The sequence below is a fragment of the Nipponia nippon genome, unplaced genomic scaffold, assembly GCF_047370975.1.
Source record: "Nipponia nippon isolate SJK-2023a ecotype South Korea unplaced genomic scaffold, ASM4737097v1 scaffold_7, whole genome shotgun sequence".
Classification (NCBI taxonomy): domain Eukaryota; kingdom Metazoa; phylum Chordata; class Aves; order Pelecaniformes; family Threskiornithidae; genus Nipponia; species Nipponia nippon.
In genome coordinates this window covers 20,420,682-20,446,119 of record NW_028262391.1, presented here as the reverse complement: position 1 = coordinate 20,446,119, position 25,438 = coordinate 20,420,682, and the positions used below count along the sequence as shown (strand labels likewise).

Here is a 25,438-nt window from a genome sequence, read left to right as displayed (position 1 = left end):
GGTAAAGCCTGCCCTAGTCCAATTTCACTGCTGTTGAGTTAGTCTACATTAACGACATTTACATTTTGCCCAGGGTCTTTAAGTATTCAAATATAACTGTTGGGGTTTTTAAATATATATTTCAAAAATTGGAGCCATCCAAACTATGCAGGGCAGCACATCTTCTGTGCTTATTTTTATTCCTAATCTAGACTCTACATCAGCTGTCCTCATGGTTTGGTAGCGGCAAGTACTGGAAGCCTACCAATACATATATATAAAACTTCCTTTTTGGTTCCCATTGGTAGAAGGACAGATTCTTTTTCTCTTTGAGTCACTAAAAAGTCACTGTGCAGGCTAATTCAAGGCAAATGTGAACACATGATATCTGAACAACGGATGTGAGGCTGCGTTTGAAGGAAGTATGCTAAAAAGGACTGCGTCCTCGGGGTCTTCAGTAGGAGAGAGCGCTGGCAACCACTTGGAGAAAGAATTCTGTTACTGCTGTGGTATTTTGGGCTCCAGACTGCAATGTTTAGAATGTGCTCTGCTCAGACGGTTATGGGAGCAGCCCCTCCACCATGGCAACTACCATATGGCTTTGCATTGTTGCTAATAATCACACAACAGAAAGAAAAAGAAGAAAAAAGGAGGACGGCCTTGCATACACAGACTATGAAAGTCTATGACTGCATTCTCCAAGGCTGTAACCAGAAGTTATAAATTGCTATATTGCATATTTTCACTTCTCATCTAATTGAAAAAATGGTATACAGTTTTTGCAGATAGCCCATTTATTTTGCTGAACTGCCTAGAGCCCAAGGATGCTGTTTAGTACTAGCGGGGTACAAGCATAACAAAAGGCCAGGGGAAATTGGCTCTTGATATAATTATTTTTGTCAGGTATGGATGAGTATCTTTTTTGCAAGGCCACAGCACCCCTTTTCCAAATTAATGGATCTTTTGCCACAAAGGCAGAAGAAATATAAGACACACTTGCTCACAAACCGCTGGGAAGGTTGCAGAATTGTACAGGGTTAGCAGCACAGTCCTTAGGCTGCTGTTTGGCTTCCAGCCACGTCACTTTTAGCAATTTATAAGGGACCGATGCACTTGATCAGTAGTTGACCCCATCCTCAGCACTGGACACCGAGCTGGTTATGGCTGTGCACAGGTGAAGGCCACAGAGGACTTTTCAGACATACTTCAACTGAAGGTATCCTGTGCCCTTGCAACGAGGCTCAGCCTCACAGGAGGGAGCCCAGGAGAATACCAGTGCGCAGTTCTGTCTGAACCTACCCCCTTCCACCCTGTGCGTTCTGGGAAGCAAGAAACCCTCTGAAACTAAAGACATCCCGCTCCAGCCTCGCCTTTACATACCCAAATACACCTGCTCCCCTGCCCCTGCAGCAGGTGGCAATTTGTGTCAATGCCAGACCACGGCAACGGGGTCCCGTACAGACTGAGAGACCTGAATACACTGCGAAAGAGAGCCCATAATCACCGTCACTGGAGCACAGCAACAGATTGGGAAGGGGAGTATTGTTGTCTTCATTTTACACAGAGTGGGCCGAGATACAGAAACATGTAGGCTGTTCTGTCTTTGATTAAAGACTGGTGATTATACACGGAAATAGCTGCTGATCTCAAAAGTCTAGGAAGCACTGATTACATTGTGCCAAAAGAATAAAGAAGTTTTAAAAAGAGTCACACCAGAAGTGTATTATAATTTTTTCTCTCTTGCTTTCTGTTCTCTTACTTGGAAGGCTTCTGTTATCCAGCTAGAGGTGACAGAGGTGGCTGAGGGCACATCGTGGGCCACGGACTGCGAAGGGTGAGCAGCCCAATGACCTGCACACAAACAATCCTGACTTGAAGATTCTTTATCCAATTTTCTCTCGTAACGACAAACTGACCTGAAAAAAATAGTAGGATCGATTCACTAACCAAAGAAGGGCTAAAGCAAAAACAATAAATTCAATTCCAGTATGAATTACCCTTGTGCAATATAGATTTAGTATACAGGTATTAATTTGAATTTTGGATAGCTTATCTGAATTGCATCTCCAAACCTTTTTGACAGTTGCTAATCTTTGTTATTAGAAATCATTGGATTGCTTATTTAGGTGTCACATGTACAATAAGAAAAAGAAAAGATACCAAAGTACTAGAAGAGAGGATACTGAAGTACTTGCTTTATTTGCAAATCCCTCCAGGGATTCAGGTTTTATAAACCTGAAAATCGGTTTTATTTATGTATAATAGATATTAATTTATAAATTGAAGGCAATAAGCAAACCCATACAATTCTTAGATTATGTGGTGTTTATTCCTCTTCCATTTCTTTTAGCTTTATCTTCCTGATTTATCACTTCTAGTGTCAAATTATTTGCCTTCATGTCAACAGCAGATATACGTGGGTAAAATTTGCACACCAAAAAATCAGTAACCTCATAGTGAGTTACATTTGCCTTGATGGCACTGGCAGGCATGAACTCCTAATCCGATTATTTTTAGTTCCTTCTGCAGCCTGCGAGCAAGCAGCGAGCCCGGCTGTGCAAGTGACACGCTATTTTTAAGGCAACTAAAGTAAGGGTGTCTTCACCCTTTTGGGAAAGAGCCATACATCTGCACGGAAAGCAGCTCTGCTGCCACGGGCCCGGCCCCGGCCGCGGCGGTGCTCCTTACAGCGGCAGTACCGGCGGCAAGCTGCGAGACGGGTCATCATCTGCCGCGCTGGCTGAGGTTTACATAAATATTTGATATTGTCCAGGAAGTACAGAGGGGTTTGCATATATATGTCTATGCTAACATGCCCGCAGCTGCGGGAACAGGGCAGGTGTAGGGGCTTTCATTATTTCTCTTCTCCTGAGCCTGGCTCCCACCAGCATTTCGCTGAGAAGACAGCTTTTGAGAAAAAAACGTGGTTTCTTGATCAGTGAGATCTCGTGAGAGTCACTAGAGCTTGCAGGATGGAAAGGGTGAGGGGAGCACAGGGGATGCGACGGGGCTGGCGGGAGGGCTGCGATCCTTAGGAAAGCGGCACCCGTGCCCCGTGCCGGGCTGCCGCCGGGTCTGGATGTGCCTGCTGAACATGTATGGCACCTGTGAAGAGGACCGAGAGATCGGAGACAGAGCAACGTGCACCACATCTCGGAATCACCACAGCATGAGCAAAACTCTCCCTGCCAGGCCAGCACGGTGCGTGGGCCCCAGAGCGTCCCACAGCCCCTGCACCGAGCAGCAGCAACAACCCAGGTGAAACAGGGCTTTCACCACCCCCAGGGCTGCGCGTGCAGCTGACAGAGACCAGAAACTCGTCTTTACTGGGGGGAGAGTGTTTTTCCCCAAACAGTTCTTCATCATGTCCTCTCAGGAGTCACTCTCAAAACTGACCTACAAATAATTCTTCCAAAAATAAACCTAGGAAATAAGATAACTCTGCCACCCACTAAAACTCATTAATTCATTGCATCTGAACCTGGTCAGTGTATTCCTGCTAACATCCCCACTGCTGTGCTTTCCTCTCAGGCTGGGCGGCTCCAAACACTGCCTGGATGATGGGCAGTTGTGTGCAAGCGGCTTCATTGCCTGCTTCTTGTCAGGCCTACGGCAGCAACGCACAGCTCAGCAGCATCCACCCGCCAAACAGAAGATGCTTCTCCCAACAAACTTCCTATCCTTGGGCAAGCGTGGTTATCGACTCCACCGTTACTGTCCCTGCTCTGCTAAGCGCAGTTTTAAGAAAGCCTGGGAAAGACACCCTCCTCTCTGGTCACCCTCCTGGCCGCTCGCCCCAGCGAGGCCTCGGGAGGCTGGGACCCGGTGAGCCCGGCGGCCCGGGCAGCGTCCAGCCGGGTCTAACCGCACCGCGTCCCGCCTGGCTGCGGTGCAGGCTCCAGCAGCCATGACGGCCGTGACCTGCAATCGTGTCACCGATGCCGTTTCACCGCGATGCTCTTCGGCATCACTCGCAATTCCCGCAACTACAGAAAACGCGCGTTTTCTGCCGAAAGCCAGGCCGGGCGGGCGGGCGGGCGGGCGCAGGGAGCCCCGCACCGCGCCCTGCTGGGCGACTCCGGGCGCTCGGCAGCGCCTCTGCCCGCGGCCACCGGCCGCCGCCGCGCTGGCAGCCGCGGGCGAGAGCGGCGGGGCCGGGCCTGGCCGTGCCGCCGCCCCCGGGCAGGCAGCGCGGCGGGGCGGGCGCGGCGGGAGCCGGCGGCGGCGCTGAGGCGGCGGCGGGGCGGCGGCGGCGGCAGGATGGTGAGCGGCCGGCGGGGCGGCGGGAGCGGGGGCGGCAGGGTCGGGCAGGTCGGACCCTCCTCCGGCCCCGGGCGGGGCCAGGCTGCCCGCGGGAGGGGAGCGGGGGCGAGTCGGGACGGACAGCGCCTGTCGGGGACAGACAGCCGGCTCCGGCCGTTCACTCCTGGCCCGAGGGACCAGCCGGCGGAGAGCCGCCTGCCTGCCGTGCCCGGCTCAGCCCGCGTCGCTTTGCGGGATTTGGACCACGCCATCCTTAGGCTGCTGCTGCCGTGACGGCGCCGCTTACGGTTGTCCTTTCAACATTTCCCCCCATCTCGTTCGTCAGAGCTAAGGCAAACGATAACAGGGCACAGACCAACTCACCTGCCGGTGCTGCAGCCGTGCGGGGCTGCTCTTCCAGCCGCCGCAGGGGACGTGCTCTGGGCTGCATCCCTGGCAGGACGGGTCCCTGGCCGGCCTCTCTGGGTCCTCACCCGCAAAACAAGATGGAATGTGTTTGCTCTCTTTTGCGGAATGCTTGTGAAACGCCGAGATAAAGGCTATGCTGTTTGCTGAAAGACATAATGGATGTCAAACATTATGACTTTCCCTTTTGCAATATAAAATTAGCAGTGGAATCTTAAATACAAAAAGGTGGCATTTGGGCTGAACTTTGAAAATCAGTATGCCTTTTCCATGTTCATGTATTTGCTTTTGCAGTATGGATTTATAAACACATGCCTGAAGTCTTTGGTGGTTGAAAAGTACGGTGAAGAAACATGGGAAAAATTAAGGTAATGTGTTCCCAATAAATGTGGTGTATGGAGGGAGAACGGTCAGGAATTTAGCAGCAGAGGATTATAATTTCTCACTGGTAAATGGCAGCTAATGGGTATCTCAAATAATTGTTAGAAGTAACCAGCAGGGCAAAAGCAAGAGTTTCTTACCTTGTAACACTTCATACTCTGATACTAATTTGTCCCAATTAATTTGTTATATCAGATAATTAAGGATGACATTTAGTCTTAAAGACAACTGTGCAATAGGCTCACTGTCTCACTGTGACAATATCGAAAAGTAATTACACTGAAAAGATGTCATCCTTGATATGAAGGCAGCCTAATTCCAGTACCTTCAGAAAAGCAGCTATATATATCATCTCTGTTTTTTCCTTACTTAATGAGCTTTGTGGCATTTCCCAAGAGAGAAAGATATAAAAATGGTACTTACGTACATACATATAGTAGCCATTGAAGCCAATATAACAATTCAGCAAGTTTTTGGTCAAGCCTGTGGAGACCCAAGACCTTGATATTGCGGCCACATTGAACGACAAGCCAGTAGACCAGAAGACAAAGTAAGACTCCACTTGCTCTAGCCCCCCGCAGTATGACGCCCTAATCCTTGAAAGGGTTTACCATAACACCACAATGTGAAACAGCAGAAATGGAGAGGTGGACAGCACCATTCAGCCATGTTAAAACAACACTCAAACCATTAGGGGAAGCAGTGTGTTCCATATAACGCTTCCATGAGGCTGAGGAGTGGGTGAACAGCAAACAGTGCTTAATGAATGCCAGTTGGGTCACCCAAGCATGTTATATTTACAGCACTGCTGAGACAAGAATATTGTCTTCTCTGTTGCAGACTGCAGGCCGGAGTCCAGGATTCTTTCTTGACTTTTGAGGTTTACAAAGATGAGATAACAATGCAGCTTGTTGATAAAGCCTGCAAAATGTTAGGTATGTGTCACCGTGCCTCAAAAATGAACCATCCTGGGTCAAGCCTGAGACTGCAGCCCAGGTTTTAGTCTCCTGTGCTGTTTGGAATGCCCTCCCTACGTTGCAAATTTTCTGCGTTCACTCTTAATCCTCCTGACAGCATTTCAAGAACTTCCAAGCCTTTCTTATTCTTTAAGGTATCTTTATTTTGCTAGGTGTTCCTGCTGACGTGGTTCTGAGAGAGTTTGGAGAGTATTTCTTTGAATTCTGTAAACGCTCAGGCTATGACCACATGCTGAGGACACTGGGTGGAAATCTCTACGAGTTCATAGAGAACCTGGATGCATTGCACAGCTACCTGTCCCTTTCTTACCAGGCAAGTTCGAGTAGTAATTACTGAGCAGGTATGGGTGGACTCTGCCAGAGTTTGCAACAGAAGGAACAGCATCTCATAAGTGTGAACGAATAATAGAAAAAGATGCTATACCAGGCTCTCCTATGTTCTGAAATTAATTACTCCAAAATGTTAGGACAATTTTTTATGATCATTTTTTTCTGAGTATTCCTCAACATTAGATATTATTTAGTACATTGTCTCTAATGCATAGTAGATTTTCCTTCACAAATGAGCATATTTGATTTTCTGTATTGCAGCTTATTCAGATTACTGCTTCTTTTATTAAGACACGGGATGGTTTTGTGCAAGTGGAATTCACCAGCAAAAGATATTGAAGTTTTGTTTTTGTTTGTTTTTCCTCAGGAGATGAACGCCCCATCTTTTAGAGTAGAAAAGAATGAAGACGGGTCAATGCATTTACATTACTATTCAGATAGAAGAGGTCTGTGCCATATTGTGCCAGGTAATCAGATAGAATGCAGAGTACAAATCAGCTAGTAATGCAATATATATACAGGGTAATCATATATTTGCAGATATACTTTGCTCCGGTTTCAGAATCTTTTTTCAGATGAGGACTGGCCATGGAATTGAAGCCTGGTAGAGTTTAGTCACCAGACATCTGACCTCGGTATTTCCCTGACTGCCTGATCACTCCTAGCTCCCAGTGGCTTCATCAAGATTTACAATATGACAACCCAGGCCATAAGTGTCTGTTCCTCCTATAGAATTCCTATAAAATTCCTTTCCTTGAAGGAGAATGAAAATTCGTGGTGTGTGTTGTGTCTACCTGTTGATTAGTTCTCGGTAACTCATGCTCCTTAAATTACAGTGAAGTACAAATTATAGTTGATTTGAAGACATCCATCCATCGTGTAATAAATACTCCTGCAGTACATGCAATCTGTAAAATTACTATTGAGCCCTGCTCCAAACTGAATCTTTTTCCAGCATTTATAGGAATCTCCACAGTTGTACTCGTGCAAGGGTTAAACAGCTGTAAGTCTGTAAGAGATGATCATATTCCTTTCTTTCATAGGTGCTGCTGAATTTAGAAGTTTATCAAAACTTCCCCCTTTGTCAAAACTCATTTCATATTCCTATTGAAGCACAGAACTATGTGGAATTTCAGACAGAGCTTTTCATGTCATTGTCCAGTATTTCGCCTAAGAGCTAAGCAGAAATGAGAGGACTGATTGTGCATCTTCATGAAAGATATTTCTTTCCTTTCAAAAGAAAATATTCTGCAATGACTGAAATAGATTGTTAGAGCAGAATCTCTTTAGACCCCCTGCATTTTTTGGGTTAATGGGAATTCATATTATTGCTATTTATGACTATTTGGACACATTCTTCAGGTATCCTGCTGAGCTTTTTCTAGTGAAAATAAGCATTTGTCATCGGACAAGACAAAAGAAACAGTAACTTTAAAGCTTATCTCCTATGCGCATATTCTTATCATGGCAACGGTAGTAGGAACGACATAGGTAACAGCAGGTTGATTTCTTCTTCCAGAGTCCTTCAGAAAAGTGATTTCTGAAACAGTGAAATTCCACTGTGGGCCCTCTAAAAGGGAAAATGGAAAGGGTTTGTTCTTGGCAATACTTTGTCTTTTGTTTCCCCTTCAGGAATCATTGGTGCAGCAGCCCTGGATTTTTTTAACATTGAGATTTCAATGGAAATAGTCAATCAAACAGAGGAAGAAGAAAGAACTGGTAAAAAAGAACATATTGTTTTTCTTGTCACTCAAAACCCTGTATTTTCATACAAGGAAAGAAATAAATTTTCTTCCTCAACTCAATATCTTGCTGACTCTGAAAAACAAATTGAAAACCAACTGAATAAAGAGGTATTTTACTATTCATTATCACTATATTATTAAAATATGATTAAATTAGAAACACTTTTGAATTTCCCTTTGGATTTATTTCAACAGGACCTTGAAAAAGCCAAGAATACAATTAGAGACAGAGGAAGCTCTGTTTGTCCTGTCAAGAAAAGTCACTGGAAAACACTAAGAGGAATAATCACATTAGGAAAAGGTGAGAGATCAAGCAGAGGGAGCTTGTCATCCTTTCTGAGTCTCTTCAAGAAGAAAGTCAGTAAGCCTCCCTATCTCCACCCACCCATCCATTTTGAAGTTACCATTCATATTTCCTCTGTGTCTTTTCAAAACCTTTCTGGTTAAGTTTCTTTTGTTTAGACACTGGTAATCAAAGAAAAATTGCAGATAATAAGCACGCTTAGTAATGACAGATACTTAAATGGAATATGACCTGTCACTTTTGTCTCTTAAACAGGGTTTTCTTCTGAGAAGTATTCTTCTGTAAAATGTCATTGTGTGGTACATTTGATACTTCCTTCTCATGTCACTTGGTCTAAGATGATGAATTTAAAAGAGTGGTTTTTAACTTGGTAGCTGCAGCTCCTTTCCAAATTTATCAACTGTAGTAAATTCTGAAAGCCAAATGATACCCTCCACTACCAAAAAACTACTGCTAATCTAGCAATCTCTGTTTATATCTTTATATATTATATGTTTATAATCTCTGTTTATATATGTTTATAAAATGGAAGGATTTTTGCAGTTAGGATCTTTTGATTCCTCAAGAGGAGGAGAATCCAGCTCAGTATCGCCAAGCTGTCTGGATTCTGGGAGGAATGAAAAAATGAACCTGATATCATCTGGTGCAATGCCACATGCATTACAAGAGCAGATACATTGAGTAAGAAATTAATATAGATTCAAAATAAAATTTTAGAGTAGCATTACTACTTAAAAAAATAGAATCCTTTAACAATAAATGCAAGAGTTATCAAGAGCCAGACTTTGAAAGATGAAAAACCCACACTGACTTCCCCTGAAGCAGTGAGAGGTCTAAAAGTTGGGTTCTAAATTTGTAATCTTTTTCACCAGTCTCCTAAGTGACTTGAGCATTTGTTATCAAGCAGAATTTACTAGAGTAACTGTCATAGCCACCTTCTGGTGGAAGAAGATCACTTGAAATAATATCCTTTTGATTATTGTGGGTTACTGGAGAATCCAAGCTTGTACTGGGAAGATCAAAGGCTTTGGGTGCTTCAGTCCTATGAGCGCTTTTGACTATTTTACCCATTTTATTCATTTTACAAAAATATCTGTTCGCTAGCAAGCACAACCTGCTCTGTAGATTTGTGATCATTCTGAAAAAAACTCAGGATAAGTAAAATGGAAACCAAACCGTAATTTGGTCTCTGTGTCATGGACTAGAGTTCTTTGTATAGGAGACTGAAACCCAGATCATGCTGCGTTTTTCTCCATAAGTGTTCCTTAGTAGCTGGCAAAATATATTAAATCCACTTCTGTGTACATTTTTGTGGGATATAGCTGTGTTATATTGCTATGACATCTGCAAATTCAGAGAGCAGAAACATCTACAGTTGTTCATCTATTCGTATTGTTTCCACATAATTTCATGCATCCAATGCTCTGTGCTTTTTGTGTGGTTAAGTTTTCAACTCTCAGCCAACTCAGTTGCTAATCGGCTGTGTATTAAACTGTGGAGCATTTAGCACAGATGTGTGCACATTTCTGGACCCACACACTGTTTACTTTGTCTTCATTCATTATGATATAGGGTCCTGTCTCACTGAGTGCTAAAAAGTAATGCTGACTGCTTTATGAGGTGCAACCCAATTAAAAACTACGCATTTATCTTGCCACAGGTAAGCTGCTGAGAGGATTTGTTCCTGTTTATCCCAAGAGCCTCTGGATTGATACAAAAACATTTTGCAATGGACTTCCTTTTCATATGGTTTTTGACAAAGAGGTAGGACAAGCATGTGGTAAGGGCATTTACGTGCATAAACCATATAGTAATTTTCTTCTGTTTGACTGTCCTACACTTCACGGCTGTGTGTGCTCTGTGTACAGAGCACACTCATTTGTAGCAGTTACAGAAGTGCTCTGTACAGAGACATGCAATAAAAGTCACTCATGACAACTGGATCTGGATCATTTCAGATAGGAATCTCCTTTGAATTTATTGAGATTACCGTGTCTGAAACGGCTGCAGGTATGCCAGCAAGGTTTATTGCAGCTGTCTATCCGTTACCAAACACAGAACAGAATTTTCTGGGTTTCTGGCCACCTTCCTGTCTTTGGATGTGCCAGAGACACGACCCATCCTTTAAACTGATAGCTAATCACCCTCTCCTCCCAGTTACCAATCTAGGCAAAGGCTTTTGTAAGGCTTTGCTACCAACTGAGGCTCCACATGCTTCCTGAGCCTACTCCTACACACTTCTGCTGGGAAAACCCAGCTACCTACTAAATCAGGCAGCATGCAACCCCATCTAGTAGGAACTAGACCCCAAAACCGCTTTATCTTCCAGGGGAGGATTGAGTCTGCGCTCCCGTGCACACATACTCTGCAGCAATGGAATTGCCTTTCCCTTCGCAGGGACTGCTCTGTGGCTGGTTTCCAACTAGCTTGGGTTCCCACCAAGCTATAGTTCCTCTTGCTCCCAATTCTGTGCAGAGAATATTAGCCTATGACAGGAGCAAAGAAAGGAGAAGCTGAGAACGGGACAGCAGAAGAAAGCTGAACACAGTCACTCAGGGCATGTGTTCTGGCATCACACTGATAGAGATTCCAGAGCACATAGTCTGCTTCGTGCCACTGTCCACATTAGCCAAAGTTCAGAGTTTTAAACCTTTCAAGACATCCAGTCAGCATAATTTGATAAAATTACTAGTGTGGAAAAGGGCAAGTTTTGCACCCATTATTGGTAGCTAGGTCAGAGCTTCAATAACTCTGATGACAAGCAGCGAAGGCATGGTGGACATTTCTGCAGGAGTTAAGAGCTTATATATGGCCATTAGGCTAAAAGAGAATGACTAAACCTTTACACAGCAACGGTTAAGAGAAGGTAACCCACGGCATCCATTAGAAAATTAATATTTGCCAAGACCTTTTGTGCCACACCTATTTTCTTTTTGGAATGCAGGACATGCTCTGGTATCTCTAATTTTCTCTTGCAGCTACCCGTAAGGCTATTTGTTAGGCCTACACAAATGCAAGCAAGGATAATAGCAGATAGTTTTGGTTTATTTTAACAATTGATGGGAAGAGCATTTGGATAATAACATTCCTTTCTGGGGGCTTTATCTTGCTATGAAGGACACTCATTCAGAGCTTTGCAATAATATGCTAATAAGATAGAAACTTTGCTCAAAAATAAGCCGTGTAGTATAGCAAGGCTAAGTGTGTGTACATGTATAAACAGTGATCAGCTATAGCTTGGCCTGAACCCAAACAGGATATGAATTATAACATGTTGTCCATATTTTCTTTTTAAGCTCAGAGTGAAGCAAGCTGGGGTGAGCATTCAAAAGATTGTACCTGGCCTTCAGACCATGGGCATCTGCTTGGATCACTATTTCAGTATTGTTCACCCAGAAGTACCCTTCACCATCTCTAGCATTCAGAAATTCATCAACAGCCAATTTGTTTTCCAGACTAGAAGAGAGATGATGCCAGAGTCATGGAAAAAACGGCCAATGCTAGAGCTGAGAGGTACTTCACTGTTTTCAGTAGCATAAGTGTTCATATTAAATCAGGAATTATGCTGGAGTTGAACTAATGCCTTTCTGTGGACTCCTGGCTTCACGTAAGTCCTATAAATGGCCTTGTCTTTGTGCTGTGAGGAGAGGATTTGATGGTTCTGTTTAGAGAAACAGTACTTTAAGATGCTTGTAGGCAAATTCTGCTATTACCTCACGAGATTTTGAAGGCTTTCAGTCAGAAATAACAACTGCGCTCCCATTTGAAAGGCTTGGAAAGACAGTGTTTTTCTAATGCTGCAAACCCCACATCTTTGCAGGTTTCCTGAGTAACAGGGGCAAGGCCAAGGGAGGATTAGATTGTTTTCTGAGCCACCTCTAGTCTCAGTTATTCACAGTGTCACAGAATTGACTCAACTCCAGTTGAGTTTGGAAGGGACCTCTGGAGATTGTCTAGTCCATCCCCCTCAAAGCAGGGTCAACTAGAGCAGGTTACTCAGGACCATGTCTAGTTGGGTTTTGAATATGTTCAAGGGTGGAGACCCCACAACCTCCCTGGGCAACCCATTCCAGCGTTTAACCACCCTTACCGTAAAAAGTTTTTTTCTTACGTTTAAATGGAATTCCTCCATTTCAGTTAGTGCCCATTGTCTCTTGTCCTTTCATTGGATACCACTGAGAAAAGTATTTTTTACTCCCTCCTGTCAGGTATTTATTCATATTGGTAAGCTCCCCCTGATGCTTGTCTTCTCTAGGCTGAACAACCCCAGCTCACTTAGCTTCTCCTTGTATGACAGATGCGCCAAGCCTTCCCAGGTCCTCCATCCTTTACTTTGAAAATAGGAGTGACTTTTACTTTCTTCCAGTCCTCAGGAACCTCCCCCAGTCACCATGACCTTTCAAAACTAATTGAGAGTGGCCTCACAATGACACTAGCCAGCTCCCTCAGCACTCCTGGATGCATCACATCAGGTCTTGTGGACTTCTCTCACATAAAAGGCAGCTCCCCCTCCTTGCCTGCCTGTCCTTTCTAAAGAGTCTGTGTTCATCCTTTGCAGTAGTCCAGGTGTGTGAACTACCCCACCAAGCCTCTATGATCCCAATGGCATGGTAGCCCTGAAACTGCACACAGACCTCTAGTTCCTCCTGTTTTTTTCCCCATGCTGTGCACACATGCGTGCAGGCACCTCAGAGAGGTGCCCAGTCATGCCCATTTCCCAGAACAGGTATGAGAATTTCCCCCATACTGCTGCCCTGTGTGGGTTTTTTTGCAGAGGTTAGAACCAAGTATGTAATGTAAGGCATTACTCTGGGGCAATTCCTGCAACATGGTTGTATCGTCACTCTTGGGTTTGGTTAGGATTCAGTGCCAGTTGCTCTGTGAATCTCCGCAGCCCTCAGCTACAGCCACCTGCTTCACTGGGGACCTGTGGAAGGGACACAGTGCCAGCCCTCAGAACCAGCTTCTGCTGACAGAGCCACCAGGCTCAGCATGGAGATGCACTGAGCTGTGTAAAAGTAACTGGCCATGGCTCACCTCCCCATAGCTCTGCACGTCAGCCTATGCACCCAACACAGAATCGCTTTGCACTGCTAAGAATTTTCTTGTCAAAGAAATTACTGCTTTGTACATGGCACAACATTTGAAACGCAGCCACCCAGCACAGCCAATGCCAGTTCACGGATCTTGGATGGCATCTTTGGCACATACAGACAATAACGAAAACGTGGGGTGAGCATTCCCGCAATAACACACTGTGAGCATACTCCAGCCAGCGCGCGCGTCCCGTCTGCCAGGCGAGGGGCGAGAAGGGCAGGGGACGAGGGAAGCACTTAGAGACAAAGTCCTGATACCATTGCTACAGCTGGAGCAAAGAAATGGCTTCCCCTGTGCCTCCGTGCATTTTGATTCCTAAAATGTGAATACATGATTCATTCTTAATTTATGCCTTTGAGGGGAGTTATTTGCTACTGGCTGGGTTTCAAATGTGGATAAAAATAGATTAGTTAGCTGTGCTTTTATTTTTTGTAGTCACATTTTCACATTCTGATTTCTGCCTTCACCCCCCCCACACACCTCTTACATAAGAGTTTACCCGTTAAAATTATTTTAGCAAAAAAGATATTTTAATTGCTTCATTTTTACTGGGAGGAATGAGTATGGAATGATTTTCTACTTCATGTAATTAACTATAATGACATTTGGTTTAAGTGTTCTGTGACCTCAATTTTGCTTCTCTGAACTATGTAATATGACCTAATTTTCCCTTCTCTCCTTTCACCTTTACATAATGAGTGTCAAATCTGGTATTCCTGAGATTCAGAAAAAATTAAGAGTTTAGGGATACCTTGAAAAAAGTGATGTTACCAAAACAAGGAACTTCCACTAGTCACAGGTACAATTTTACTTCCTCTTATGCTGTCAGGGTTAATTCACATGGTATCTCTGATATCCCAATCCTGTTAGTTTTCAAGCTGTTCATCCACTTGCCCTGGGGAGAGGGTGAGAGAAAAAGAAAGAAATAGGAATTCCTGGATTGCCGTTCAGAAACCAAGAATACTTATGAAGCAAATGAAGAATAATAATAATTTAAAAATCTTTGAAAAATCAAACCCACAACCAAATCTCAACAAAGGAAACAAAAACTCAATCCTCCCCGTCCCCCCAGATCTCTTCTACCTTTCAGGCATTTTTGTACCTGCTTATTTAGATGATCATAGTGACTGAAAGCTGCAGCTTCCAGGATGGAAAGCTCTGTTGACTTTACCGGGCCCACATTTTACCCACTGTGAAATTAAACAGGAGGGACCTGAAGCATGGTTGGGCTCTGCCTAGCAGTTGCAATGAGCGAGTGACTGCTTTCTGGGTCCTGAAATTTTTTTATTTGCCTAGAGTACCTCATCCAAACAAGTCTACCTCTAATTCCAGGAAACAGAGTAATTACTGTGATGACCCAGACCCTACAAAAAGCCACTGTCCTTAGAACTCATCCCCTAAAATTAACATCAGTAATACTGAGCATCACGTGAGAGTCCAAGCTGCTGAAAACGCTTACTGATGCTTGTTTCAAACAGGCCAGATGATCTGGATGGAGTCCCTGCAGTGCATGCTCTATCTCTGCTCACCTTTGCTTCGCACTTTGCATGAACTGGAGGAGCGACAGATGCATATTGCAGACATTGCACCTCATGACGTGACCAGGGATTTGATTCTTCTCAATCAGCAGCGACTGGCAGAGATGGAGCTCTCTAACCAGCTGGAGAGGAAGAAGGAAGAACTGCGGATACTCTCGAAGCATCTGGAGGAAGAGAAGAAAAAGACTGAAGCTCTGCTCTACGCCATGCTTCCTCAGCATGTGGCCAACCAGCTGAAAGAGGGGAAGCAAGTTGAGGCAGGTGAATGAACAGAATCCATTCATCATGCATGATTCGTGCACCAGGTGATGATGATAGAGAGACTGGGGTGCTAGCTCTCTCTCAACTTGGTGACATTCGTGGGAGGAGGACCACAGACCCTTCATCTCACTGATAACAAAGCTTACACTATTCTTTCAAACAAAGCTGTTTGCCAGAGTTGTTCCCTAGGAGGTGAAAGGTGGTAGCAAGTGCCGATTCAGGGAACAAAATTCAGTGTTTCCACAGTAAACTAAGATTTTGTTTTTAACATGGGTATCCAGGGAAATGAGGGCTCAAAAATGAAAGGAATAAAGAAATTGGTCTTTCCTAGAAAATTCTCCTAATTCCTCTATGCTATCTGTAAACCTAGAGTCATCGTGATTCCCATTTTTCTTAAGGATAGCAAGTAAGAACATGCTTAAATTCCCTTTAGTAAGCCCATATATAAAGTTAGGAGTAAAGAGCTAAGTATATCCTGAACATGGGTGGACAAAGGGATGTATTGAGATGTCTGGATTGTTTGAGATGTGTGATGATTCTTATATTTGATATACTCCTATATCAACATCTCTCTTTCATATCAGCACCTGTATATGAGTATTACAACTGATAGGTCATATGTCCTAAAAGAGTGACAAGAAAGAAATCTTTGCAAACAAATCTCAAACAGATGTCGTGATTGTCCAGCCATTACAAGTACTTACTACTGGTCTTTCTGCTCACAGGAGAATTCAAGGAGTGCACCATATTATTCAGCGATGTTGTGACCTTTACCAACATTTGTGCCCAATGTGAGCCTATTCAGATAGTTCTCATGTTAAATTCAATGTACCTGCAATTTGACAGACTGACCACAGTGCATGATGTGTACAAGGTATGTACTGATCGATAAAGGCTGTAGAAATAGTCTGGAAAAAGATTTTGTTGTTGCTGTTGTTGGTTTGGGTTTTTGTTTTTAAATGCATTTAAATCCTCTTCCCCCCAGCATGTTTTTTGATAAACCATAAAATATTGCATATTTGTAGTGGCCACACAGAGAAACTAAAAAACAGGCAGAGGTGTGATTAAATATATTTAAAATTTTCGGACAGGAATGTAACTTTTGTCACGGGCTAGAGTCTCTTTCCACAACACTTAACACCAGAATGACTGTTCTATCATACATCTCTCTCTCTCCTCTCTCAAATACCTACCTAACATGACAGGATATCCTAGTTTATGGACCAATTTGAATCATTTTCCTAGTTCTTTTGTTCCAACCTGTTGTAAATAGGTGACCATATCATTACGTGTCTCCTTTGGTGGGAAATAACATTATAAACAATACCCAGATAATACCTAGACTTTGTTTTGCTTCATGGAGATCTCAGGCGATGGTATAGATCTCCTGTTGACCCCAAAGAGCATTGATTAGATCTAGACTGTAATGTACGTGTTGTCTCCAAACCATGCTGGAAGGATCAGAGCCCTGCTTGACATATAATAATAGCGTTATTAACATCTCCAGAGCTACCCAGATTTGACAAGCTGAAGAGCAAGTCCTAAGTTTCTGTCTGTCCCCAGCACATTAAATATTTAGGAAGGCAGAAATAGTAAAGGGTGAAATCCAAATCTCATTCATTCCTTGCTCAGGGAAGGCATGCAGTTCATCCCACAATAAACTGTACTGGGAAATCAGAAGCGTTTCTGCCTTGGCAAGGAAACTGTATTCAATAATTGAAGCATCCAGGATATGGCCCACAGATTTTAGGATAAATTAGCATCATATTCTATCTAAATCATCCATCATAAGTAAATTATCTGTCACTATAATAATCTCCTTTTGATGCCTGTATATAACTGCTATTAATATTGAAGGAGGTTACTAGGGTACGAGAGGGAGGACGAGATTACTATTTCAGGGAATTGAGAAAGAAATGAAATATTGAAATTGATGAAAGAAACTTGGCCCAAGCTTATAAACATCTGAAGTTATGAATAAATCTTGTTAAATTAAATCTCTTACCACGGCCGAAAAATAATTAGGATATCTATTTGCATTAGTAGCTTTTTACAGTTGTTTTTAATTTGTTACAGAAAATTGCTGGCATTACTGTGGGGTTGGCTATCTGATAGAAGGCAGGTACGGGAACACATTTTTCGAGACTAATGGGCTGAACAGTTTTAAATCATTATGTTAATGAACAAACCCAAAGATGAAATTATGTTCCCACTCTCCTATTGGTGTTCATTTTTAGGAAATCCAAGTAATCTAATTTAAACTGATCTCTTATTTACTGATGGTGAATCTAACAATGAAATCTCATAAGAGCAGTTCAGAAAACTTCCTTACTGCGTAAGTCTTTTACCGTGAATTTTAAACATTTGAGAATTCTCTGTTTCAAACAGGCCTATTCTATTCTCAGTGAAATCTCTGGTACAGGAACAAATCCCAGAGTAATTCTCAGGTGCCTTATCATGCACTTCAGGGAGACTGGATGCTTGAAAGAGGATGAACCCTTCAGCATTTGCCTCACAGGCTGCAGCATGTTGTGGGGAAACAGCTGGTTGTAAGGAAGGATGCTCCCAAACTGTTTAGTTCACACTTTGCATTCTCTGACATCCTGGAGATTGGAAGTTTCTTAATTTCATGTGAATCCCTTAATAATAATCACCAGTGAATAGACTCCCTTGCTTCATTGTGAATTTTTAAAAAAGAAATCTTTTTTTAAAAAAGAAATATGCTTTTAACACCAATTGTGAATTAGAGATAATTAATAGTATTCAGCTGTCCGATAACCTCCTGGCTCAGGAGTCCGTGCCTGGGGATAGCTCTTTGCATATAGGTCTGCCCTGGGTAAGGGGAAGGCAAAAAGTCTGACACTTTCACAGCATCCCTTACTCCTTAGGGTCTCTCACACTGATATCTAAAATGGGTAAAGTAAGCAGGGACAGAATGCGCTGAAATTTTTAGTGTGGAGCCAAGGAAAAGATCCCCATCTCAAGGAAACTCACAGGTGCTACAGCTTTTTAGTGATTGGAAGCATCTTTTAGAAGAAGGGGGGAGTTGGTGCAGGTAAGAAGAGCCCCAAACAGCAAAGCACTAACGTAAGCAAGATATATATGGCATGCTCATATGCTTGTCCCTCTCAATTAAAGGTGGAGACAATTGGAGATGCCTATATGGTAGTAGGTGGGGTCCCTGTGCCTGTACCCACTCATGCTGAGCGAGTTGCTAACTTTGCCTTGGGGATGATAATAGCAGCTAAAGGAGTACAGAACCCAGTTTCTGGAAATCCTATCCAAGTAAGTTGTTAACACGGAGATGCATGTGTGTCTGTCTGCTTCTTGGGTTGGGCTTCTGGTTAATGTATGGCAGAAGGACATCAAAGAACTTCTTCTGATTCCTCTGTGACTTTGGGCAAGGCCCACATGGGTACATTTTTCACGAAGAGCCTCTCTCTGTGGATATTTGATATTTTACTGGTGTCCAGTGTTGTGTTAGGATGAACTTTTACGTGGCTGGATAGCATTAAGAAAGATGTTAAATAACAAGAGACATTTTTGGGGGGTGTTTTATGTCTTTGTAAAGATTAGAGTTGGGATCCATACAGGTCCTGTCTTGGCTGGAGTTGTTGGAGAAAAGATGCCTCGCTATTGCTTGTTTGGAGACACAGTGAATATAGCTTCCCGGATGGAGAGTCATGGTGTCCCGAGTAAAATTCATCTAAGCTCCAGTGCCTATCAGTGAGTAACTGTGATGGAAACTTTGCCTGTTGAAAGCTGTGCTAAAAAACATTGCCTTGACAGCTGCAGCTTTCAATGTAGATGACGCTGTTTTTAGTCACTGATTTATGCAGCTTACTTATAAAGAAAAATCACTGCTTGCGAAGAGTTTTATTTGTTCTGATTATTTCAAATGCACTTGTATATGGAGCCAGAGGTTTGAGAATCTCGATCCTACAGAGCAAAATATGGGAAAAAAAATTGTGATAGCTTATTTGGAAGTACTGATAGAGTGATATAGATGCTAGAAAGACTGTGAGAACATTTAATTTGACATCCTGCATAACAAAAGCTTTAAAATCTCTCTGACTGAGCACAAAAATTTGCGGTGAAACAGTTTGAGTTGCACTTACTAAGGATTAACTGCATAAACCACTATCCTATTCATGCAGTGAGTAATGTATGCAAGAGGTGAAAGTGAAGACAAGCTGCAAGGCAGGAGTACAAAAACATTGTCTGGGCACATAGGAATGATATTAGGAAAGCCAGAGCTCAACTAGCATTGAAATGGGCAAGGCAGGCTCAAAGGCAGAAAGAGGAGCTTCTGCTGTGTTAGCAGAAAAGTATAAATGGAAACATGGACCTGCTGTGGCAGGTGATTTGGTGACAGTGTCCTGAATAAAGGCTGAGTTACTCAAGGCCTCTCTTGCTTCAGTCTTCACTGATGAGGTCTTTAAGGTCCCTGCACCTAGAGTCAGGGTTCAAGGAGTAGGTGAAGTACCAGTATTGGAAGAGGATCAGATCAGGGGTCTTTTGAGAAATCTCAATCTATAGAAGTGTAAGGGAGCAGATGAGATGCCTCCAAAGGTAATGAGAGAGCTGGGTGATGGCATTACAGTGCTGCTGACTGTCATCTTTGAAAGGTCATGAAGATCAGCGCAGTAGCAACTGAAGAACACCAGATGTTACACCTATATTGAAAAATGGCAAGGAGGACAGGCTGGGGAACTATAGGCTGGTCAGCCTCATGTCAGTCCCAGTAAAAAGCAAGTCCTCTTGGAAGCCATTGTTGGACACATGAAGAAGGCAACTGGGAACAGCCAGTCTGGATTTACCAGGAGTAAATCATGCTTGACAGGCCGTACTGCCTTCTCTGATGAAATGACTGGAGATAGTTCTGTCTAACTGATATCGGCTGCCTCAATTCTTAATTTCTATTTACTGGCCAATAAGAACCCCCCACCATACTGAAGTATTTGACTGTGTGATCCATTGATTTTTGATCAGGCTGTACGTGTAAAGCTATAAAAGCACAGCAGGCTTGAACAAACAGTGGAAACAAATCCTCAGTTGTTCACGGATCAATACTGTTTTCACCAGACTGTTGTGATTTGATTACTTAGATTACAATAGCTCTTTTAAAACATCGGTGTCATTTTTGCTAATCTTGAATTTTCATGTGTCATTTTGCTTCTGATATTTTAGATGCCTAAAATACAAGAATTTTGAGATGACTGAAAGAGGAGAAATAGAAGTAAAAGGCAAAGGGAAAATGCACACATACTTCCTCATTAGAAATAAAACAGCGACTGAGAATGAGATTATGGGAAGGCCAACGAAAGACTTAGATTCTGGCCATGAATCGGTTCAGTCTTTTCAAGAAGGCAGGGCTGAAACAATACCAAGTTTTCATCAGCCAGGTAGAGTCAGCTCGACATATCTTTCCCTGCTTGAGCAAAGGAACGTTAATACACCTCAATTAAATACCCTTTTCTGTTCTTCTTTCAGTTACTCAGGCTCAGCCAGAGAAGGACCGGACCCCAGCCATTGCAATGAAGTATATCGATGGCCCCACAGATGCACAAAACAGCCTCAAAAGAAGACAGAAAGAGAAAATTGCAGATTTAACAGGTAGTTAATTAGTTACCATCTAGCAAAGACAATAGAACTAGGAAGTAACTGAGGCTTAATCTTGCAGCTTCGTGATATTCCTCTTCTGAATAACCATTGTTTTACTCAAGGCAGAAATTCATCCCAACATATCCATGTTGGTAAAACTAACCATTCTGCACACTGTTTAGGGCCAAACAAAATCACCTTCAGAGCAATCCCAGGTGCTAACTGTGCACTAGGGAGAAAGAAGCTGACATAGCTGTCAAACCCCAGAGCCCTTCTGGCAGTGCAAACAGAACAGATAAATGTTAGACAGCTTTTCACATGGACAGACCCAATTGTTCATGTACACATCTTTTTCTAGAAAAGCTGGCATTATTTGTAGTTATGGGGAAGCCCTTATCGACTCAAGCCTGAGAAAGAGAGACCTCACTGGCTGTGCAGCCTGGCAGTCCTCAAGCCAGGCTCCTGCAGGAGTCAGAAGGATTTATTGCCATGCCCATATTCTGCGACCAAAGTTCATTCTCCTTTGAAGTAGCTGACACTGAAAGAGAGATAACTGATTTGATGCCATAACAGTCTAATCTAATGCAGCAAGTCTTGTAATTCTATTTATGTGTTTTGTGGATTTTATACAGACTGAATATGTTGTCCCTGATTACTAGAAAATATTTCACTCCCTTCCCTCCCACCTGCTTAGACGTGGTAGTTAATCTAGACTGTGGTGTGCTGACAAACAGAAACCTCTATGGTCATTAAAAACTCGCACTGAAGGAGTGTTTCCTTTCAGGCAAAACTTACGATTCCAAAAGTGATGGGAGTCTCCATAGCAACCAGCATGCAGATGATGGTCCTTGTCCTCTAAACCGGGGAAGAGTCAAACCTGCTACTGAAGAGCCACAGATTAGAAATGTTCGCTCTAATTTTTGCACTTTACTCTAATTTTTACTTTTTACATTAAACAGAGCAATTTTGTTATGATTTAGTGCATTTTGCTGTTGTGGGACTGATTTTGTATATTAAGTACCACATGATTTTGTAAAAAAGAAAAAAAAAAGAAAGAAAACAAAACCCCAAGGGAAAAAAAAAAAAAAGAAATAAGACATTTCATCACAGTTTTCAGCAAAAAGAAAACAATAGAGGGGATTTTTTTTTAATCAATCTACATGTGCCATGTAATACTCCCACAGGAGAAGGACACCACCACAAGATGCTTTGAAGATGTATTTTTCACTCTGCCATGTCTTTGAACACCCTATGTAAAAATCACTTTTTGGTATCTCATGCAGCAATTGAGAACGAGGTGACTCATCCAGCTAGAAATATTCCTACTCAAATGAGCACTTGCCATAAAAGAAACATTCCCTGAAGTGACCATCTGTCTTGACTTCAGCACAGCCAACAACTTCCCCATGTAAGGTTAGCAGAGTTCGATCTACATTTTAACTGCGATGACAGTTTAATCTCTTAACAGGTCTTTTGTTGGGTAAAGGCATTATGCAGTAGAAGTGCAGAATAGATCTAATACAACCTGTATTTTTCCATCCCGAAGAAAAAAGACTGTGTACCTTATAGCACCCGACAGTAAAAAAAGCATCTGCAACCTTTGAACCAGCTGTCCATGCTGTGCTTAGATGATCATAGAAGGACATGCACATAGTGGAGTTACATAGCATCGAAGTCATCATAACACTGAAGACTGTTCAAGGCCTGTGAACTATTTGAGACCTTCAAACAAGTTGCAAGTTTATTTCTCCATATTCTCACCCCATCTAAACAAAAATAAAGTTTCAGGACTACAGAGGGAGCCTGTCAGTGCTGGAATTAATGTTGTTAACATCATTGAAAATAACAATGTTAAAGTCAACATCACTTACCTGGTGTCAGAGGCTCCTCAGCTGAATTACTTTCATGCTGATATATTCTTAGATTATGCCTGATCAGAAATGGCAGAGAAAAATTGAAGTTCAGTTGTCAGAGATTTAAGATGCAGGAGCAAAAATACAATGGATATAAAGGTTGTGAACAATTTGGCGCATCATAAATTGTGCTCTCACTCCTATAAATGCTTGGAGTAGGTGGAATGTGCTTGTACTGGGTGACTTTGACAGGAGATGTGCCCTGCACGCCGATTTATTACCTTTGGGCATGGATTCGTTGCCTAAGGATGCAAGCATGAGACCCATTTGTCCACACTGTAGGTATTTCAGAGGGCTTGCTAGTGTGGTCCCACGCACTGAATACCTGTTAGCTTTTGGAGCACCTTATAAGCCCATCCTCTGACTTAGTTTCATGCAGAAGACATCCTTTTGTGTGCTTTGAGACCGCTCCACAATGTGAAACAAAGTACGGTAAGCGGGTTTGACCAGGAAATTCACTCAGGAGGGTACTCCTGACTCTGACTGAAATGCTGATGTAGAAGCACCCTTTAACATTAGCACTTCCCACGGTACGGCTGAGCAGCACCACTCTGGGAGAGGGCAGTTTTATGAATGGCAGGATTCATTTATTTATTTATTTGTAAGGATTTTGCTATCTAGGCACTGTTCATTATTTTGGCGAGGGCGAGATATACTGTAGGTTGAAGATGCATCTAAAGATTATTAAGTTGGGTATCAAGATTTTAAACATTGGACTGTGTCCTACCCTCAGACACACAACGTCTAAATCTCACCTTCATCCTTAGTAACTCCTCCTGACCAGTCCAGTGCTCATGGCTTTGCACTTCTGTACTATGACCATAGCTTTAAGAAAACTTTCCCAAAGAAAGATAATACCCAATTTCTCTCTCACTTACAATGATGTAAATGTGAAGTAAGAGTTAAATTGGCACTATCCCACTGATGTCAGTCAAGAATCAACTCTGACAAGACTTTTTTGTCTCCAGCCTAGAGATGCGTTTCACTACTCTTGACTAGTCATGCTGATGGAACAGAGAACACATAGAATCATAGAATCCTTTAGGTTGGAAAAGACCTTTAAGATCATTGAGTCCAACGATAAACCTAACCCTGCCAAGTCCACCGCTAAAACCGTGTCCCTAAGCACCACATCTACTCGTCTTTTGAATACTTCCAGGGATGGGGACTCAACCACTTCCCTGGGCAGCCTGGTCCAGTGCATGACTGCCCTTTCAGTGAAGAAGTTTTTCCTAATATCCAATCTAAAGCTCCCCTGGCGCAACTTGAGGCCATGTCATGTAACAAATAGCAGCGGTGGACTCCGTCTTTATTGGTATTTGCTATGGAGATAGAAAGCCACTTAGCCCCAAGCACAGGTGTGACACAGGCACGTACATCTCTCGGTGGCCAGTGCTAATGCAGGAGGGCACCTCTTGCTGTCTCAGCTGCTCTTGCAGTCCCGTACCTGCATGGCTGAATACCACTGACCACCTCTCTGAAAGGAAGAATTTCCAACTGGAATTGTCCAATAAGCCTGGCTATCAGTGAATAGGGTTTAGCATATATTCCAGGGTTTAATACAGATATATTCCAGAGTGGTTTTAGGTAGAAGCCCAGAACTCCTCTGAACTTGTATGGATCCTCTTCGGAAGGAGAAAGAAAAGGACCATGGCTTAATTGTTGCCTGCATCTCTGTCCAAATTTTAACACTCGCTTTGCTTATACCTGCCCTTTTTGCACTGAACAATCTATGAATGTTTAATAGTGGAATGTTTTAATTGCCAGTAAGTGCTCCATGGTAAGTTACTTCATGCTGTACTGTGGTAAAACTGATGTGCTCAGTGGTTTCTCTGTCGCCTCTGCTACAATCTGGTGCTGCTGGAGATGCAGAGATAGGTCAAATCTGCACAACTGCTTTTAAAAATTAATGTGCCTGTGCATTATCATGTGTTCTTAAATCTGTGGGCACTGCTGAAGACTGCAAAAATATCATTCAGAAATAAATCTTTCCATTGATATACTGACTGCTGTTTGTCAATGACTAGTTTGATTTCTTTCCCTCCTTCCCCTTCCACCTTTTCTGTTCTTTTTCCCTATAAGTATACAAAAGTTTAAGACCATTATACCTGTAATAAATGTCCAGGGAGTTTAATTTCTTGACCATACACAAAGTTATGTGTATTTGTGCGACATCAGAATCAGCAGCCCACTACAATTGACATTGTCATATGCTTACTAATACACAGTCTTAGTGACTTATCTACATTGAATCGACACAAAAAGGGTGGGAGAAGAGAATTCCCACTGCTGCTTCATGGAAGCTGAGGCTTAGAAAATTTAAAAGTTGAGACTTTTGGAAGCTGTCTGAAGCATATGGATTCCCAAATCCCATTAAATCTGGTGTTCAAACATGAATTGTCAAAAGCTTGGGTACCTTAAAGGTCTAGGGGCCAGATTTTCAAAGGTGATTGTTGTTACTTTGCTAAGTGAAATCAACTGGATTTAGGTACTTAACTGAACACATATGCAGTGTCTAGTTTCTGACAATGCAGCTTTCTTTAAAACATTTAGAAAGCACTTCCCTGTAAATGCCTCCTAAAGCAAGCTGTTCAGTAAACTTTCCAAACTGTAACCTCATTTGGTGGAAGTCATCGATTCA

The 25,438-nt window shown here is 42.7% G+C and overlaps 1 protein-coding gene across 1 annotated transcript; it reads left to right on the top strand.

Moving 5' to 3' along the window:
* Window positions 1–4,224: 4,224 nt before the first annotated feature.
* Window positions 4,225–24,803, top strand: LOC104012992 (guanylate cyclase soluble subunit beta-2-like). Its single transcript, XM_087739607.1, has 16 exons — window positions 4,225–4,242; window positions 4,942–5,015; window positions 5,869–5,963; window positions 6,158–6,318; window positions 6,703–6,802; window positions 7,968–8,188; window positions 8,276–8,381; window positions 10,045–10,148; window positions 11,681–11,897; window positions 14,960–15,280; window positions 16,006–16,154; window positions 18,419–18,565; window positions 18,852–19,006; window positions 20,471–20,685; window positions 20,774–20,896; window positions 21,669–24,803. The coding sequence occupies exons 1-16, from the start codon at window positions 4,240–4,242 to the stop codon at window positions 21,818–21,820; spliced, it is 2,343 nt and encodes a 780-aa protein (XP_087595733.1). The 5' UTR covers window positions 4,225–4,239; the 3' UTR covers window positions 21,821–24,803.
* The last annotated feature ends 635 nt before the right edge of the window (window positions 24,804–25,438 follow it).

What these genes read in the sequence shown, in the direction of transcription:
- LOC104012992 (XM_087739607.1), top strand. An exon ending in AATAATCACATTAGGAAAAG is followed by an intron (nt 8,382 to 10,044) that starts GTGAGAGATCAA and finishes ATCTTGCCACAG; the next exon opens with GTAAGCTGCTGAGAGGATTT. An exon ending in ACCAAGTTTTCATCAGCCAG is followed by an intron (nt 20,686 to 20,773) that starts GTAGAGTCAGCT and finishes TTCTTCTTTCAG; the next exon opens with TTACTCAGGCTCAGCCAGAG.